At 42.0% G+C, this 17792-nt stretch overlaps 1 protein-coding gene across 20 annotated transcripts in view; it reads right to left on the bottom strand.

The window, feature by feature from the left end:
- ARHGEF9 (Cdc42 guanine nucleotide exchange factor 9) overlaps positions 1 to 17792 on the bottom strand; it is a 554493-nt gene that overhangs the window by 148515 nt on the left and 388186 nt on the right. For 15 of the 20 annotated variants that reach the window (XM_070366260.1, XM_070366265.1, XM_070366259.1 and 12 more), the window contains one exon: positions 11527 to 11706. The exons of 4 other annotated variants lie outside the window; for them this stretch is intronic. In XM_070366260.1, coding sequence (XP_070222361.1) covers positions 11527 to 11706 — 180 coding nt within the window. Of the gene's footprint in view, positions 1 to 11526; positions 11707 to 11800; positions 11962 to 17792 lie in introns of those variants that run through there. One more of the 20 variants, XM_070366276.1, reaches the window with a different exon arrangement.

Raw genomic sequence — 17792 nt, 5'->3', positions numbered from 1 at the left:
GGCTGGTGCCTCACAGAAACAGCCTTACCACATCCTGGGGATGGAGTGTTACCTATTAATATGTCAGTGGTTCCTCCACTCTCTAGTCAACAACCGTAATGTGAAGCCAAATCCTTCTTTCTCCAGCAGAAAGTCCCATCAAACCAATGTGATATACCATTCTGACTGAATGCAGACAGGTAAACACAGGTGATCTTGGTTACAGAATCATGGAATAAGCTCAAACTGGTGCAGATATGGCCATCAGAAACCACCAAGTCCAACTTCTTGCATTTTTAGTTGAGACACTGAGGCCAAGAAGAGGTACCTCCCTGACATTCCCAGAGAATCAGCATCAGAGTTGACCCTTAAATTCAGATCTCTGACTTTACAGCCCAATGCTCCTGCTACCTTCACTATGTTCTTCTTGCATGGTAATCTGTCAAGTGTTTCATCTCTCTATCTCCAAGGAGCCCTATCATTCCCTATTCCTCCAAAGAGAGTGCCCCCTGTTCAACACACAGAAACTGATCTTTGATATTCCTACACAGCATATTTCCAATAGAGAAGGATCACCCAACCTCAAAGGCTAGAGAAGTTTCTCCCCAAAGCTCCCTATTCATACTCCTCTCCTGCCCTCTTAGCATCATTCACCTACTCTTTTGACTCCTTTAAGGCAAAAAACTCAACAAAAGTTACATTGCAGCTCAGATCTCACTGGATCTGAATTCTAATCCTAGTCAAGCAAAGGTTAAGTTAGTCCAGTCTACCATACTCAGGGAGTACCGTTCTTGATGAGGGAGTCTAGTCTCTTGCTTAAGGCTCGGGCCTACTTTTGCTTTGTTCCTGCCCTATTGTACAAGAGAAAAATGTCTCTAAAAAGGCAATGGTACCTATTTGTATTTAGGCCGCGAAACATCAGACTCCCTTGCTGGTTGGATCTCTAAAACGAATGATACAGACAAGGCCTAAGCCCTCAGGCCCTTTATTCTGTGGCTCACATCCTAGAGATTGGCAACCAGCCTTTATGTCCTCCCTGAGTTAACCTGAGGGACCAAACCCATTCTGGGAACAATTAAAGCAAAAAAAAAAAAAAGGTCAATTCTCTCACTCAACACTAAGGCATTCCCAAATCAAGGTTCTTCAAAGAAAACTCACTTCTGAAAACCAAAAAAAAAGAGACCCATGGGTATCTAAGTATGATTTTTCTGGTGACCTTCTAATAAGCAGGACAAAGTTCCTGGGAGGAGGCCTCTCAAGATGCCAGATAACTTCAGCCCTTGTCTACCTGGCTCAAGGAGGCAGCTTTGCTAAGTGCTAGACAGTCACTTTTGTTCAAGGATTAGTAAATACTGGTGAGCAGATGGTAACAGCAGTAATAATAAGAAGAAAAAGGTAAGAGGCTTACCTTGATTCATAATGACATCTATAATGACAAAAAAGAAACATATATAAACAGAAATATATATGTACAATTATCATGATTTTACAAAATTGTGTACTTCCCAAAGAGCCTCAGAAACAGATTTCATCCCCAAGCATTCAGTCAGTCATGATCTTCCTCTCCAAAAATCATCAAGACCACCAAAACAATGTAGACATGGTATTAGGGAGGCCCAGTCTTATCCCTAAATGAACCTAGGGGTTAGCTACACAAAGAAAAACAGGCCCTAGGCTTCAGATCATAGTCTTAAAACTAAGGCAGCCAATCAAATTTCCAACTAATGTTATGGATGAAACAACAGAGCCTTGGAAGGAAAGCCCCACCATGAAGGGAATGAGTCACAGTGTCTTCTACTGTTGCAAGCTCTTAAATATCATCTGCTTCATGCAAATAGCAATGTTTCAAGAAACTGGCTTAGATTACAATGTAAGGGCTAACAGCTTTAATCAACGAAGTAGCTTAGGCTTATCTGACACATGCTAGCCAGGTTCTCAAAAGTCCAAGATGAGTTAGTTATAATCGTGCCTGGAGACTGGGACACAGATTATATGTCCTTCATGGTTATTTTCAATTTGGGGATTCTAAGTGAGACCTTAGAATGAGACCAAAGTAATGTCTCTAAAAAGCAGACACATTACTTTGCCAACAAAGGTCTGTCTAGTCAAAGCTATGGCTTTTCCAGTAGTCATGTATGGATGTGAGAGTTGGACTATAAAGAAAGCTGAGCACTGAAGAATTGATGCTTTTGAACTGTGGTGTTGGAGAAGACTCTTGAGAGTCCCTTGGACTGCAAGGAGATCCAACCAGTCCATCCTAAAGAAAATCAGTCTTGAATATTCATTGGAAGGACTGATGCTGAAGCTGAAAGTCCAATACTTTAGCCACCTGATGCGAAGAACTGACTCATTGCAAAAGACCCTGATGCTGGGAAAGATTGAAGGCAGGAGGAGAAGGCGACAACAAAGCATGAGATGGTTGGATGGAATCACTGACTCGATGGACATGAGTTTGAGCAAGCTCCAGGAGTTGGTGGTGGACAGGGAAGCCTGGTGTGCTGCAGTCCATGGAGTCACAAACAGTTGGACACGACTAAGCGACTGAACTGAAGTGAGACCTACAGGGTGACCTACTTTAATATGGAGGAAATCATCTTATCTCTGAGCTGGATGACTTCATATTAAAAAAAAAAAAAAAATCCCCTCCAATTAGCCAAAAGATGAAGTGGATAATGTTATCCGAAGTGTGTATATAACATTTGAATCAGTTCTAATGAAGTGGATGAAACTGGAGCCTATTATACAGAGTGAAGTAAGCCAGAAGGAAAAACACCAATACAGTACACTAACGCATATATATGGGAATTTAGAAAGATGGTAACAATAACCCGGTGTATGAGACAGCAAAAGAGACACTGATGTATAGAACAGTCTTATGGACTCTGGGAGAGGGAGAGGGTGGGAAGATTTGGGAGAATGGCATTGAAACATGTAAAATATCATGTATGAAACGAGATGCCAGTCCAGGTTCGATGCACGATACTGGATGCTTGGGGCTAGTGCACTGGGATGACCCAGAGGGATGGTATGGGGAGGGAGGAGGGTTCAGGATGGGGAACACATGTATACCTGTGGCGGATTCATTTTGATATTTGGCAAAACTAATACAATTATGTAAAGTTTAAAAATAAAATAAAATTAAAAAAAAAACAAAGTGTGTATATAATGAGAAGCAATTAAGGTGGATCATGTGAATGCAAATGACTGCTAATAATGCTATTTGAAAGTTTAGTATGAAGAAGAGAAATTTCTGTAATCCAGGAAGAAAGGCCCTCCCTGCTTATGCCATCCTTAATTCACAGATCTTATAATAAATCACCTCCAGCATCACAAACAAGAGTTTCTACATAGATGGTTAAGACTATAGGTCTTTGTCCACCTGAAACTTGAATGGGTAAACAAGAGCATGTTTGAACTCATCTCAAGAAATCAAAACACTGTTGCCATTAGCCTAAAATGGGAAGTAGGTCCTCAAGCATTAACAGTCGTGTTAGCAGCCCATGTATACCCTTTCCTGACTGTTCTGTAGCCCAGAATGCACAGGATTAAGATTCAGGAGAGGGGAACATCACTAAAAGTGGTAGATTGGGATGTACAAATAATAAGTCCCTCTACTGAATCACCCTTTAGCTGACTAAGACCAACAGAACCAACTTTTTCAGAATTCTGGAATCTAATCCAAAACTTACAACAAGCAGGGAACTCTTTTTAAAAAATTTTATCAAGGTATAGTTGATTTACAATGTTGTGTTAGTTTCAGGTGTACATCAATGTGAATCAGTTATACATATACATGTATTCACTCTTCTTTTTAGATTCTTTTCCCATATAGGCCATTACAGAGTATTGAGTATAATTCCCTGTGCTATACAGTAGGCCCTTATTAGTTATTTGTTTTATATATAATAGTGTGTATATGTCAATCCCAATCTTCCAGTTTATCCCTCTTGATGCAGAAAAGGGTGGCTAAAATTTGATAAGAGAATTTTGAAGCAGTGTGCTAATTTGTCTACCATTTCTGATTCCCCAGCAGCTGAGAGAAAGGTGGCCCATATTCCTCCTGCAGCTTGCTGGTGCCAAGGGGCTAATGACCTTGTTCTTAAAATACTGTGGCTGTGTGTTTTGACCTTTTTGATCCTAAGGGTCAGGCATAGAGACTGACCTTTGTCTTATACCCCTACACAAGGTTAAATTGGCTTTAGAGGTCATGACTCCCTTTGTCACAAGACTTAAAGACTTACACTTCCCATGTCCATCTGGGGCAAAGGATGGCAGAAGGGGCAAACAGCAAATGGATCCAATGCCACAGAAAGAAAGAGACTGAGGAAAAAATTTCTTGGGAGAATAAAGCCTCAGAAGGGCCACTGTGCACACCGAGGAAGTCAGAGTGCAACACACATGCCCTGAACCAGATGCGTGCTCAGTAAACACCTGAGTAGATGGTAGGCTTGCACTTCTGGAGGGTCTGTAGGTTCCATGCAATCGGGAATGTAGGAAAAGAAAAGTAAGGCAGAGATGTGGGCAGCCTGGATTAGTGTTGAAGGAATGCCCCAAATCTTAGCCAAGTTGCAAAGACCTGGTCAGTAATTTGTTTATTTTGGCTTCAGGTATTTAAAAGCAATCTCTGTCAGTTTACTGGCTGACTAATGAAATAATGGAATGGAGACTTGCATGATTACACATGGCAAGGAATGTAGTCTTTGCAGAAAAAAAAGTTTGGAAAAGTCACTAAATAAGTAGGCAATTGTATCCCTCAACAAACAACAGCAACAAACTCTGAGGAAGGAAGAGAATCTAATTTCCAGAGTTATCAAACTATAATATTCAAACTGCCCAGTTTTCAACAAAAAAAATTACAAGGCATACAAAGAAACAGGAAATTATGGCCCATACACAGGAAAACAATAGACAGAAACCATACCTGAGGAATTCCATATGTTGTACTTACTAGACAAAGACTTAATATCACCTGTCTTAAGTAAGAGTCAGCAAGCCTGAGTTCAAGTCCTGTCTTTGTCACTAATTCCCTACATGAGTAAGAAAGTCACTTCCATTCTCTGAGTCTATGTTTCTTTGGGATTTATAAAATGAGGAAACTAGGATGACCAGTGGTCACAAGCTGGGAATGACATTTCAATTTAGCCTACTGATATGTTCAGTTTATTCTTCACAGTGTTTCTTTTAAAATGTTAATTATTGGTCAACATTTTTAAAACATGAAGATTTTTACATGAAATCCAATTCTTGGCTTTTCTTGAAAAATCTGGAAGATCTGAGCTTGCTGGACTTTCATACTTGCTATACTCTATTCTACCAATGCAGAGAAGGCAATGGCACCCACTCCATTACTCTTGCCTGGAAAATCCCATGGACAGAGGAGCCTGGTAGGCTGCAGTCCATGGGGTCGCTAAAAGTCGGACACGACTGAGCGACTTCACTTTCACTTTTCACTTTCCTGCATTGAGAAGGAAATGGCAACCCACTCCAGTGTTCTTGCCTGGAGAATCCCAGGGACAGAGGAGCCTGGTTGGGCTGCTGTCTATGGGGTCGCACAGAGTCGGACACGACTGAAGCAACTTAGCAGCAGCAGCAGCATTCTACCAATGAGAAGTATCCAAGTCACTTTTGCTCCCTTTAGGTAGGCCATAGATTTCCCAGGTTGACACAGGCTCCCACTTACCCTAGTACCAGGCTGCTTTACTCATGTAAGTTACCTGCCTGGCCCTGTAAACATCTAAGTCAGCTACTCCTGGCTAAGATGGGTCTTTACAGCTCTAAATCTACTGTGAGTCCAGGGTTTTATATAGGTGAAAAGTTTTCCCAAGTGCAATGAAAAAAGAGACACTATATAATCCAAAGCCAAGTAATATTCTGGGGGCAATGGGCTTTCCTATAAATGGGAGAGGTTTACTTTCTGTGACATCTGATCTGCACAACCCTAAGGAATGATGGTAATGATCTGATTAGCTCATCCTTTCATCTTCTGCCAGAAGGCCAAAAACCAGGGAGATCTAGAATTTTAAGAAACAAGGAAAATATATGCTGATGGCTTCTGAGTAGGCTCTTTACACTCTGAACAAACCCATGCCTTGTCTCTCAGGCCTCAGCTACCACTAATAGCAGGTTATTACGTATTCTGTACAGATCCTGCCCTCGAGTGGGCAATAAGCTGACCCCAGACCATGGCCCAAAGTCAGAACAAAGGCCAATTTTTACATGGTGATAAAAGAAATATGACTGAATGATTTGGAAATTAGGGCCCCGAATGGGATAGGAGGCCCACCACAGGAATGGGATTTTCTACTTAAGAGACACATCATATCCTGGCAGTCGGCTTTCAGCTCCCAGAGGGGACACCAGCCCAGAAAAGCAGCTGAAGATGTCAGCACTTAGATGTGAGGGTTGATGTTCAGCAAGCTCTAATTCACTTAACCTGATCAATTGCTGTGGAAAAGGAAATGGCAACCCACTCGGGTATCCTTGCTGGGAAAACCCATGGACAGAGGATCCTGGCGGGATAACAGTCCATGGACACAACTGAGCATGCATGACCAATTGCTGAGAAAGTAAATCAACTCCTGCATTGCTCTTGTGAAGTCATATCCCCAGAGATATGAGAGAGACTGAGAACACACACACACACATACATCTATGTACATACAGACTAAAATTCTGAATAAAAGGAGAGGCAGATAGTTGACTGGATAGAAGGCATATAAACTCAGAAGTGTCTTGTACAGCACCCAAAATGGTATCACACTTCCTATTTACAGATATCCAGCATACCTAAGGTTACAAATTATTTTCACAAGACTTAATTATCCCCATTTTACAAGGAGGAAAATTGGGCTTCAAAAATATACAGAAAACTGTTCAAGGTGCATACTCAGAACTGAGGCAAGAATCCAGTTTCTCAGATTCCACCTAATTTAAGCCTAATTAACAGCAGGTAACGGAGAAGGCAATGGCACCCCACTCCAGTACTCTTGCCTGGAAAACCCCATGGATGGAGAAGCCTGGAAGGCTGCAGTCCATGGGGTTGCTGAGGGTTGGACACGACTGAGCGACTTCACTTTCACTTTTCACTTTCATGCATTGGAGAAGGAAATGGCAACCCACTCCACTATTCTTGCCTGGAGAATCCCAGGGACGGGGGAGCCTGGTGGGCTGCCGTCTATGGGGTCACACAGAGTCAGACATGACTGAAGTGACTTAGCAGCAGCAGCAGCAGCAACAGCAGGTAAGTCTACCTTGGACAGAACAGCACTAAACATCCTAGGGCTGATGTTCACATAGCAATGAGACTTCCAGGTAGGAAATGGAAATGCTCCACTATGTCAATGACCTATTTGGTCCAATGATCCACAAAGGTGTCCAGTTGCGATAGAGTTAGGAGGAAAGTCTTTTCTTTGCCATTATACTTTTATGTTATATGTCAAATACCCTAAGGACAGTATTCTCAAGGAGTCACTGAATCTCAGCTCAGGATGAGACTGGATAAACAAGGCAACAATACTACAACATAGAGGTACGTCATCTCAGGAAATCAACATCTACCTATATCAGTACTAATGAAGATTCAATAGTTGAGTGTTATTAATCTATATGTCCTACCTAGACATGTCAGAGCTTGAATAGATTCTAGAGAATGCTTCAGAGATGAAGGAGGAACTAAAAACCTATGCTGCTGCTGCTAAGTCATTTCAGTCGTGTCCAGCTCTGTGCGACTCCATAGACAGCAGCCCACCAGGCTCCACCCCCTGGGATTCTCCAGGCAGGAATAGTGGAGTGGGTTGCCATTTCCTTCTCCAATGCATGAAAGTGAAAAGTGAAAGTGAAGTTGCTCAGTCGTGTCTGACTCTCAGCGACCCCATGGACTGCAGCCTTCCAGGCTTCTCCGTCCATGGGATTTTCCAGGCAAGAGTACTGGAGTGGGGTGCCATTGCCTTCTCTGGAAAACCCATGATGATACGTCGAATGTTTGGAAAAGCAAAGATTACAACTCAGGTCTCTCATTTTCTAATATAGTTAGCACTGCCTCCACAGTACAATTCTAACCTCAACCAAAATCAATGTAGAAGAATGTTGTTAGCAATTCTACTTTTAAATACGTACTAGAAAAGAGCCTGGGCTTCCCTGGTGGCTCAGTAGTAAGGAATCGACCTGCCAATTCAGGAGATGTGGGTTAGATCTCTGGGTTGGGAAGATCCCCTGGAGAGGGAAATGGCAACCCACTCCAGTATTCTTGCCTAGGGAATACTATGGACAGAGGAGCCTGGCAGGCTACACTCCATGGGGTCACAATAGAGACGGACACAACTTAATGAGTGAGCAAACAAACAACAACAAGAAAAGAGCCTACATAACCTCTGCCCTTCAATTCCTTGAGTAACACAATCTTACCAGAATGTAAACCTATACATAAATGCTCATTTATGAGAACTGAAAGGTCTAACTTGGCATCAATTTTCACATCATTCACACAACAGTTTAACCCGATTTCCTTTTACTGGTGACACCACAACTGCTAGCTGCTAAAGTTCCATTGTATTCCCCTTTAGAGATCAGAAGTCCATTTACTTATCACTTAAAAAGGTTTGCAATGATCAAAAACTCATTACAAATACAATCTGAGGCAACATCTTAGTTTCTCAAAGAATAAACACTGGTATAATAGAATATTGGAGTTCTAACTTATGATTTAGGCTTTTTCATTAATGCTCCTGGTCTGCTGTCATGGTTCTCAGTCTAGATTGGTGCTATTTGATACAGTAGCAATTAGCCACATGTGGCTAATAGGCACTTGAAATGTGACCAGTGTGAAGTGAGATGTGTATAGAATACACATCAGATTTCAAAAACTTAGTAAAATATTTAAAAATGTATAGTGATAATATTATACCATAATATTTTATATATATTGGGTTAACTAAAATACATTAAATTACTTTCACCAATATCTTCCTAACTTGTTTTAGTGTGGCTAATAGAAAATTTTATAGTTGTGGCTTGCATTTGTGGCTCACATTATATTTCTATTGGACTATACTGGCCTAAGCCAAATCGTTCTCAATATCAAAGATTCTGATTTAACCAGCCTAGAGCTGGGATTTTAGTGTTTGTGTCTTTTAAAGCTACCGAAGTGAATTATTTCATTGTGCAGCCAAGATTGAGGACCACTAGGCTAGACTCTCGGAGAAGGCAATGGCACCCCACTCCAGTACTCTTGCCTGGAAAATCCCATGGATGGAGGAGCCCGGTAGGCTAAAGTCCATGGGGTCGCTCAGAGTCAGACAGGACTGAGCGACTTCACTTTCACTTTTCACCTTCATGCATTGGAGAAGGAGATGGCAACCCACTCCAGTATTCTTGCCTGGAGAATCCCAGGGACAGGGGAGCCTGGTGGGCTGCTGTCTATGGGGTCGCACAAAGTTGGACACGACTGAAGCAACTTAGCAGCAGCAGCAACAGCAGGCTAGACTCTATACTGTGCATGTCTGGCCTAGCCAGGGGTCCCCTCAAAGGTCAGCTTCAGCCCACCCATGTGGCTACTGAAGCTATGTGCTTGGAGAAACACCCCTCTTGGTCTTGGATGTATGAACATCAACGTCAGTTCATTGATATTCTAAAGCTTGGTTCTGTTATTTGTCTCCTAGTCTTTCTGCTTTTCCCAGTATTTTATCCCACCCCTTGAATTACAGTTTATTATAAAAATGACATTTCATTGAAGATGAAATACATGCAGATTTGGGTGATTTTCACTGAGTGCAATTTAATCCTTTTTTTAAAGAGGGGGCTGTCAGCCCAAGGCACACAAGCTGTCTGTATACAGGGTCTCATGCTAGTTACAAAGGCCCATGGTTATTGTTGTGCTCTTTCTAACTACCCCTGGGACCAATTCATTAACCAAAAAGCTGAGTTGGGACACATGGTCTGTGGAGACTCTGATGGAAGACACCATATATATTAGAGGGAAAAGGACTGGATATTTCATTAAGAAATTCTCAGTACAGAGGGGTTGAGAGGCCATTTTGTCTACCTCTTTGCTTCTGAGCAGTGTTCTCACCTAAATTATTGTAACCAGATAACAGTGCTTCCTACATTTGCAACTCCCCTAAGAAGGAGGCTTCTTTCAATCATTATGGTCAGCCTTGATACATAGACCTTCTTAGAGCTATTAATAATAAGGGGGTGGTGGTGAGGATGATAAAGCAAGTTACCATGTGCTAAGTACCCACTATGTGCCAGACACTTTACTCACACAGTAATCTCATTTAATCGTCATAAAATTTCTGCTATTCCTATTTTTCAGATGAGGAAATAAGGCTCAGGAAAGATAAAAGTCTTGCCAAAAGCCATAGAGGCAGGAAGTAGTAAAAATGAGACTACATCTTCATCTTGGATTATCTGATTCCAAATGCCCTGCTCCTTTCCTCATGTCACACTTCTATCCTTCATATCCTGAGGCCCTTCATTCTCCAAGGACCCAAGCCACTCTGATATTTTGTTTGAGGTCAGGACTTCACCCTCATCTTACAAAAGAAACTAACAAAAGGTGATAGTAAGGATAGCTATAAGACACCCTGATGTGGCTTTGGTACTTGTATTGCCACGAATCTGTTTTAATATATATTATTTTATTCACTGTGATAAACCCTAGCATGAAATAATTGTCAACAGCATTTTGCATATGGGGAAAATCAGAGCTCATGACTGCCAAACAGCTAATTCTAGCTCATAACACCAAGGAAGGCCACAAGCTGGAACACCAGGTCAGTGTTCTTCCCCCATTAGCATCCTGCTAATGGATAACACAGAGGAAGAAGAGACTGCTAAGGATCCCCTTCTCAAGAACCCCTTCTTTTAAGGGCCAGGTTCTTCATGGCATAATGTCAAAAGGGCCAAGGCCTTGGCAGCCTTATCAAGCTGCCTGCTTCCCACCCTTGGCACATCTTAGTTCCCAACCACCTTGCAAAAAGCAATATTTGCAGTTAGTAACTCTAGCCCTTGAGAGGGTAGGGAGCCCAGATTCTTACATTAACAGCTGTAGACAATCATGAGACAACACGCAGGGGTGTTCACACTTCCCTAAATGAGAGAAAAGAGGCAAAGGAAGCAGAGAGGAGTGGGGAGGGCAGAAAGAGGGTGGGAAGAGAGCTATATAAAGACAGGATAAAAAAAGAAGAGGCAAGTAAAAGAAAGAAAGCAAAAAAGAGAGGTAAGAAAGGTAAAATTTCACAGCAATATAGAGTTGAAAAGGTCTTTAAAACCATCAAGGCCAAAAGGGAAGTAATTTGTGCAAAGTCACAATGGGTAGAAGGTGGGAGGCAGGAGATGGGAATTGTTATAAAAACAAGAAAAAAACCTCAACATTAGAAGGGCAAAGATTAAAGAAAGCCCAAGTCCCGGGTAGGAGACCAAAAACATGGAGGAAAAATGTGAGGAGCCACAAGAAGGGGAATGAGAAGGAGAAAAGGGACTGGTGAGGGGGAAGCCAGGGGCAAGTAGCCAAGGAGAAAGGAGAGGAGAGTGAAAGCTGACACTCACCCTCACAAAGCTGGCAGGAAACCATCCCTCCTCATCGTCGATCTGGCCCCACCACCAATCCTTGTTGGAAGCATCCAAGACTTTGATGACGTCGCCAGCCTTAAATGCCAACTCCCGGTTGGCCATGGTGACGTGATCCCATACTGCCTCAGCACTAACGATGGAATCTCCAGTGATCAGCTTAGGAGACAAAATAAGAATGTGTTCAGTCCACACATCTAGCTACCTTACTTCCCCCGCTCCCCGAAGCTCTACTACTTATGGAAAAACTCACATATTAGCAGTGAAGGGTGGGGTTGATGGAGATGACACTGGGAGAGCAAGCTCTACTGGACCACAAGACAATACTATCAACTCTCCATTAGCCAGTGGGTAGAATGACCCAGAATGTGTATATGGACTATGCAGGCCTCAAACTTTTATCCCTACTCATGAGCTCCTCCCCTAGAAAAGAAAAAGCTCCAGTCCATCTGTCCTTGATGCTTCAAGGCAGCTCTGGATCTGGAACAAGTGGAGAGTCTGAAACCAATTGTTAAAATGAGGCTCGAACATATTTGCTCTAAACTCTCTGTTCTCCCCATTTCCTCTTCTTCCTTTCAACTGTCTAATTGAGAGTTGGTGATACATTATTTAACTCTACTGTACCTCACCCTCATGAGTTACAGACCATGGCATTCCTCACATATAATGGACCCCAGTCCTGCAGCCTCCTGTTCTCACCCACACATGATGTTATCCAGAGAATTCATGTGTTCATAGGTATGAAAGAATCTGGCATTCTGTGATGCCTTGCTCCCAGGAAACTTGACCTTGTCACAGATTCATTCAGTGATTTATACAATGACCCTGTGAGATACATAGGGAATGTAGGTTGACGTCTGCATTTGCTAGATGTCAAAACTGAGCCACAAGGAGATTAAAGGGTAAGCTCAGATCACCCAGCAAGGTAGGGGCTATGTACCTTGGTCTTTAGACTTTATGGCCAGCAGGACTTGGCTCCACATAGTAGCAGGCAGACATCTTGCCACTTCCACATAAACACACACACACACATGTTCATGACATTTGTCTAGGCACATTAATGAGGATGGGTATGGGGGAATAGGCTGTTTCTCTCTGGCTACCATCTTGACTACTGTATTATTTGTTCTCCTTTCCTCCATAACTGGTTCCAGCCTGTATGGGTCATCAATCTTCTTGGCATTTGGAGAAACAATTTCCAGAATGAGAACATATGGCTCATCAGGCAAAGGACTTAAACATTCCCTTCCAAGAACTGAATTGCTGAACATGTCCTCTAGAAGTCATCTTTTCTATCAGTCTACTCTGATGAAGGACACCAAGGTAATTATTGGCTCCGCAAAACCAAAGTCAAAATAATTCAGACAACAGAGACAGAATATGGATCATGCATCCTCTCATACAGGTCTGCCTTCCAACACACCAGCCAGAGAATAACCCTATGGTCATGATATTAATGAATAACACATGACACACATAGGAAAAAACACACACACTGATCTTTTGACTTAGTTACGACATTCTGTTGGTTAGCTCCTGCATAAGGAATCCTTTATTGGGTTATAGCCATTGTTCTTTTGATAGAAGGCATAGAGGGAGCTCCTCAGCTTGGATGCAAGAGAGATTTCAAATAGGACCTTTTATAATACCACCTTTTGAGTACCTCATGAATTACTGTTTACAAAGTGTTTCACATCTACTGTATCACTTGATCCTTATGAATGAGCTATATTTTAAAGATGAGGAAACTGAGTCTCAAAGTGGTGAACTGGTCCTTTGGCCAATCACACATGTAATAGAGCTCAGTCTTTTGACTGCATATGCCCCCATATCTATCATGCCATACTACCAATGTCTACTAATTCAGTTCAGTTCAGTCGCTCAGTCGTGTCCGACTCTTTGCAACCCCATGAACTGCAGCACGCCAGGCCTCCCTGTCCATCACCAACTCCCGGAGTTCACTCAAACTCACATCCATCGAGTTGGTGATGCCATCCAGCCATCTCATCCTCTGTTGTCCCCTTCTCCTCCTGCCCCCAATCCCTCCCAGCATCAGAGTCTTTTCCAATGAGTCAACTCCTCACATGAGGTGGCCAAAGTATTGGAGTTTCAGCTTTAGCATCATTCCTTCCAAAGAACACCCAGGACTGATCTCCTTGCAGTCCATGGGACTCGCAAGAGTCTTCTCCAACACCACAGTTCAAAAGCATCAATTCTTCGGCACTCAGCTTTCTTCACAGTCCAACTCTCACATCCATAAATGACCACCGGAAAAACCATAGCCTTGACTAGACAGATCTTTGTTGGCAAAGTAATGTCTCTGCTTTTCAATATGCTATCTAGGTTGGTCATAACTTTCCTTCCAAGGAGTAAGCGTCTTAATTTCATGGCTGCAGTCACCATCTGCAGTGATTTTGGAGCCCAGAAAAATAAAGTCTGACACTGTTTCCACTGTTTCCCTGTCTATTTGCCATGAAGTGATGGGACCAGATGCCATGATCTTAGTTTTCTGAATGTTGAGCTTTAAGCCAACTTTTTCACTCTCCTCTTTCACTTGCATCAAGAGGCTTTTTAGTTCCTCTACACTTTCTGCCATAAGGGTGGTGTCATCTGCATATCTGAGGTTATTGATATTTACTAATTAGCTATAATTAACTCATAGAACTGCATTCACACCATAAACCAGATTGTTCCTATTCTTTAAGAACCCCGAAGAAGGAGATTTGGACAGCCACTTTCAGTCACTGGTACCCCTTCTAAATGGAGCTTCATTTAAACTTGTCTTTTTACAATTACACTAAAAGTCAATTTCTTCTTATTCTGACCACAGTGCAGGAAAAGAATTGCTGGTCACTGGCCTCAATAAAATAAGTATTTACAGAGAAGTCTCCCCTCTCCTGCCAAAAATGGGTACCAACAGGGTGTTACTAGAGCTTAACAAGTACCTACAGCCCAACTCAGAGCACCATGAGGGTTTAAAGTTTTATCACTGACTGTTTATCAAGGGTCAAAAGAGTATCTTGGCATCAATTACCAACACTCTGCTCACGAATCTAACTGTGATGCTGTTTGAATTCCCCTAGGCCCAGGTCTGGGAGAAGGCAATGGCACCCCACTCCAGTACTCTTGCCTGGAAAATCCCATGGATGGAGAAGCCTGGTAGGCTGCAATCCATGAGGTCGCTAAGAGTCAGACAAGACTGAGCGACTTCACTTTCACTTTTCACTTTCATGCATTGGAGAAGGAAATGGCAACCCACTCCAGTATTCTTGCCTGGAGAATCCCAGGGAAGGGAGAGCCTGGTGGGCTGCTGTCTATGGGGCCACAAAGAGTCAGACACAACAGAAGTGACTTAGCAGCAACAGCAGGCCCAGGTCTACTTGATTCTGCTACCTGTATGTTTTTCACAGTGCAGTCTTATTTTTAGGGAGTCCATTCTTGGCTTTCCCCAGGAGCAGTTGGCTCATTCTTGTCCCCATTTAGTCTAGTTGACATGCCTGGGCCCTCAGGTCATAAACTCCAGCTACACCCTGGAGAAAACCAATCCCTAGATAGGACCCTGTGGCCATAAACCAACTGGAAAGCCTGTTGTCAGGGCCTACTTGGAGTCAGTGACAAAGCTGGATAGCACTTCAAAGATCATCACCCTTAATACCTCATTTTATAGATTAGGTATAATATCGCAGTAGTGACTTGCCTAAGCTCAATAGATGGCCAACCTCTTTCCCATTTTCCCATCATAACACAATTGATAGAGAAGGTGGAAAAAGGATACTTGGATTTAAGACCTTGCTAAAGAAGGAATGGCAAAGATGATAATATTAGCTAATACAGAGCACTAACTATATATCAGACACTATTATAAGCACTTTATACACATCAACTCATTTAATCCTCATAGCAGCCCTATTATTATTCCTATCCTACACATGAGGAAACTGAAGCTCAGAGAAATTAAAAAATTTGCTCAAATCCATACAGCCAATAAGTACTGAAGCCATAATTCAAATGCAGGCACAGTCTGATTTTTATAGCATCTTTGCTCTTACAAACTATACTGCCTCTGAGTCTCACTTTCTTCATCTGGTAAGTGAAGATAATTCTACACTCCCACATGATTCATGAGCTGTAAGACACTGAACCAAGAATTGACAAATGTGTGTAAAGACAATGAGAAGAGGGCACTTTAGAAGGGGATGTAGTTATATAGGGCTCCTGTGTTCTCTAGTCACAAATGCAAGCAGGAATAAGGGGATATTCTTCTCTTATCCTCTGAGATGATTTAAAAGTAAGCTAAATTTGGGCTGGAAATTAGTTTCAAATCTCCCTTTTGTATATAGAATTGACTTTTAACTTGCTACAATTTTTCATAAATATGACTTTTCTCTGCTCATCCATTTTTCACTCAACACTGTACCAACAGTGAATGCCCTTCAAGCAGTATGCCAAAGTGGTTAAAGGCAAGCAAACCTAGCTTCAGTTCTGGGCTCTGCTACTTTAGAAAGTAGAAGTGACAATGGGAGGTGAGGAATACAAGAGAAGCCACATAAGTAATCCAAAATGGAACTGTCAGCATGTAATTAAGGATACCAAGAGTACACTATCACAAAAGCCATAGACAAAACTTTCAAGCTATACAACCTTCAGTTTAGTTTCTTCATATGCAAAATGGGGTTATTAATACCTGCCTCACAGGCAGAATTGTAGAGAAAGTGAACTGAGTGCTAGATGTATAATGTCTAGTACTGTGTCTGGTATACTCTGGCCTAGTGCAAGACTTCAGAGGAAGGAAGGCTCATGTGTGGGCTCTAAAACAGTTTTGTGGTGCACTGAAGTAGGCCTTAAAGAATAGGTACTATTGTAATGGATAGAGAAGGAAACAGAAAAGGCATGGGAGGCAGACTACAGTCTCAAAGGTAAAGAGTATGGGAAATTTGATGGTAAACATAGTGAAGTTTGGAAAGGGCTGGGAAGATTGGGATGGAAAGACAGCTAGAAAGGTTGATTGGAGTCTTGTTTGAAGGCTTTAAATTTCATTTGAGGAAAAGGAGATCAAAGTTGATTTGGTAGAGGGAGTTCAATCCTAAATATGATCATTAAAGCATAAGGATAAGTAATGAGGAAATGTTGGTTTGGGAGTGGCATAAAAGATAATGTTTTCTCTAATGTGCTGAATGCTGGTGGCCAGCAGGACATGCAAGTAGATTTGAAGTTCAAGAGAGAGCAAGGGAGATAGTTATATAGGTTTGAGAGCCAATGATCCAGAAGAAATTATAGAAACCAAGGAAGTTTGCCCTGGAAGAAAGTGCTAAGAAAGAAGACCAGAAATCTAGGAAAACAGCAATAATGGGAGGTGAAGAAGAGAAGAGGAGCCAGAGAAACAAATGAAAATGGAGTTGTCAGCACATAGTTAGGATACCCAGGGGTTCAATCTCACAAAAACCAAGGATAAGTGTTTTCAGCAGCAGGAACTGATCAAATTATCAAATAAAACAGAACTACCTATGAGAGGAAAAAAAAATCAAGAAAAGTCTATTTGGGAGTGGCTGTATCAAGGCTTAAATTCTTCATTTCTTGTTTATAACTGTTTTATGACCCCCACCAAAATCCCTAATTTCCCAATGGTCACAACTTCTTCATCTTGCGATCCCGTCATCCCCAAAAGCCAGGAGATGGTATTGGGTTACTCCAGCAAGGTGCCCAAATTGCACCTGGCCTTGGGACACTGTTGATGTGACTTCTAATAAAATACTTCCCAATCCTCAGGGCATTTCAAGTACAGGACCAAATATAGGTTGGTTCTTGCTCAGACTTACCACTGAGTGGGGCACATGGTGTTCTGCATTCCCAAACCAAAGACACTTTTGGACATGAATAAAAAGATGAAGAGGGAGAAGAGTCATAATTCTTAAAGGAATAATATCCAATTCCTTTTTAATCTAGATTTCCCAGCAATTCTAATTTCAAATATTCTATTCCATTGTCCTACAAATAATCTGTTATCTGACCCATGTGTCCTGACTTCTTACCTGAAAATATGATCACTATTCATTGTAGGCATTGGGAGTTTGATCTCTCAGGCTGGTTTCTGATCAACAATGAGGCATGTGCCTATAGCTAACTTGGAGTGGCCAGTGAGCCCTTTTAGGAGGAAGGAAAGAAGGCAAGGAAGAGGGAGGAAGAAAGAAAAACAGAGAGAAAGAGAAGCACTTGTTGAAAACATGTGCCAGGCATTGGGTAAGGGG

The sequence above is a fragment of the Bos mutus genome, chromosome X (genome assembly GCF_027580195.1).
Source record: "Bos mutus isolate GX-2022 chromosome X, NWIPB_WYAK_1.1, whole genome shotgun sequence".
Lineage (NCBI taxonomy): Eukaryota > Metazoa > Chordata > Mammalia > Artiodactyla > Bovidae > Bos > Bos mutus.
Note: the sequence above shows the minus strand (reverse complement) of the source record. Positions and strands in the feature narration are given on the sequence as shown.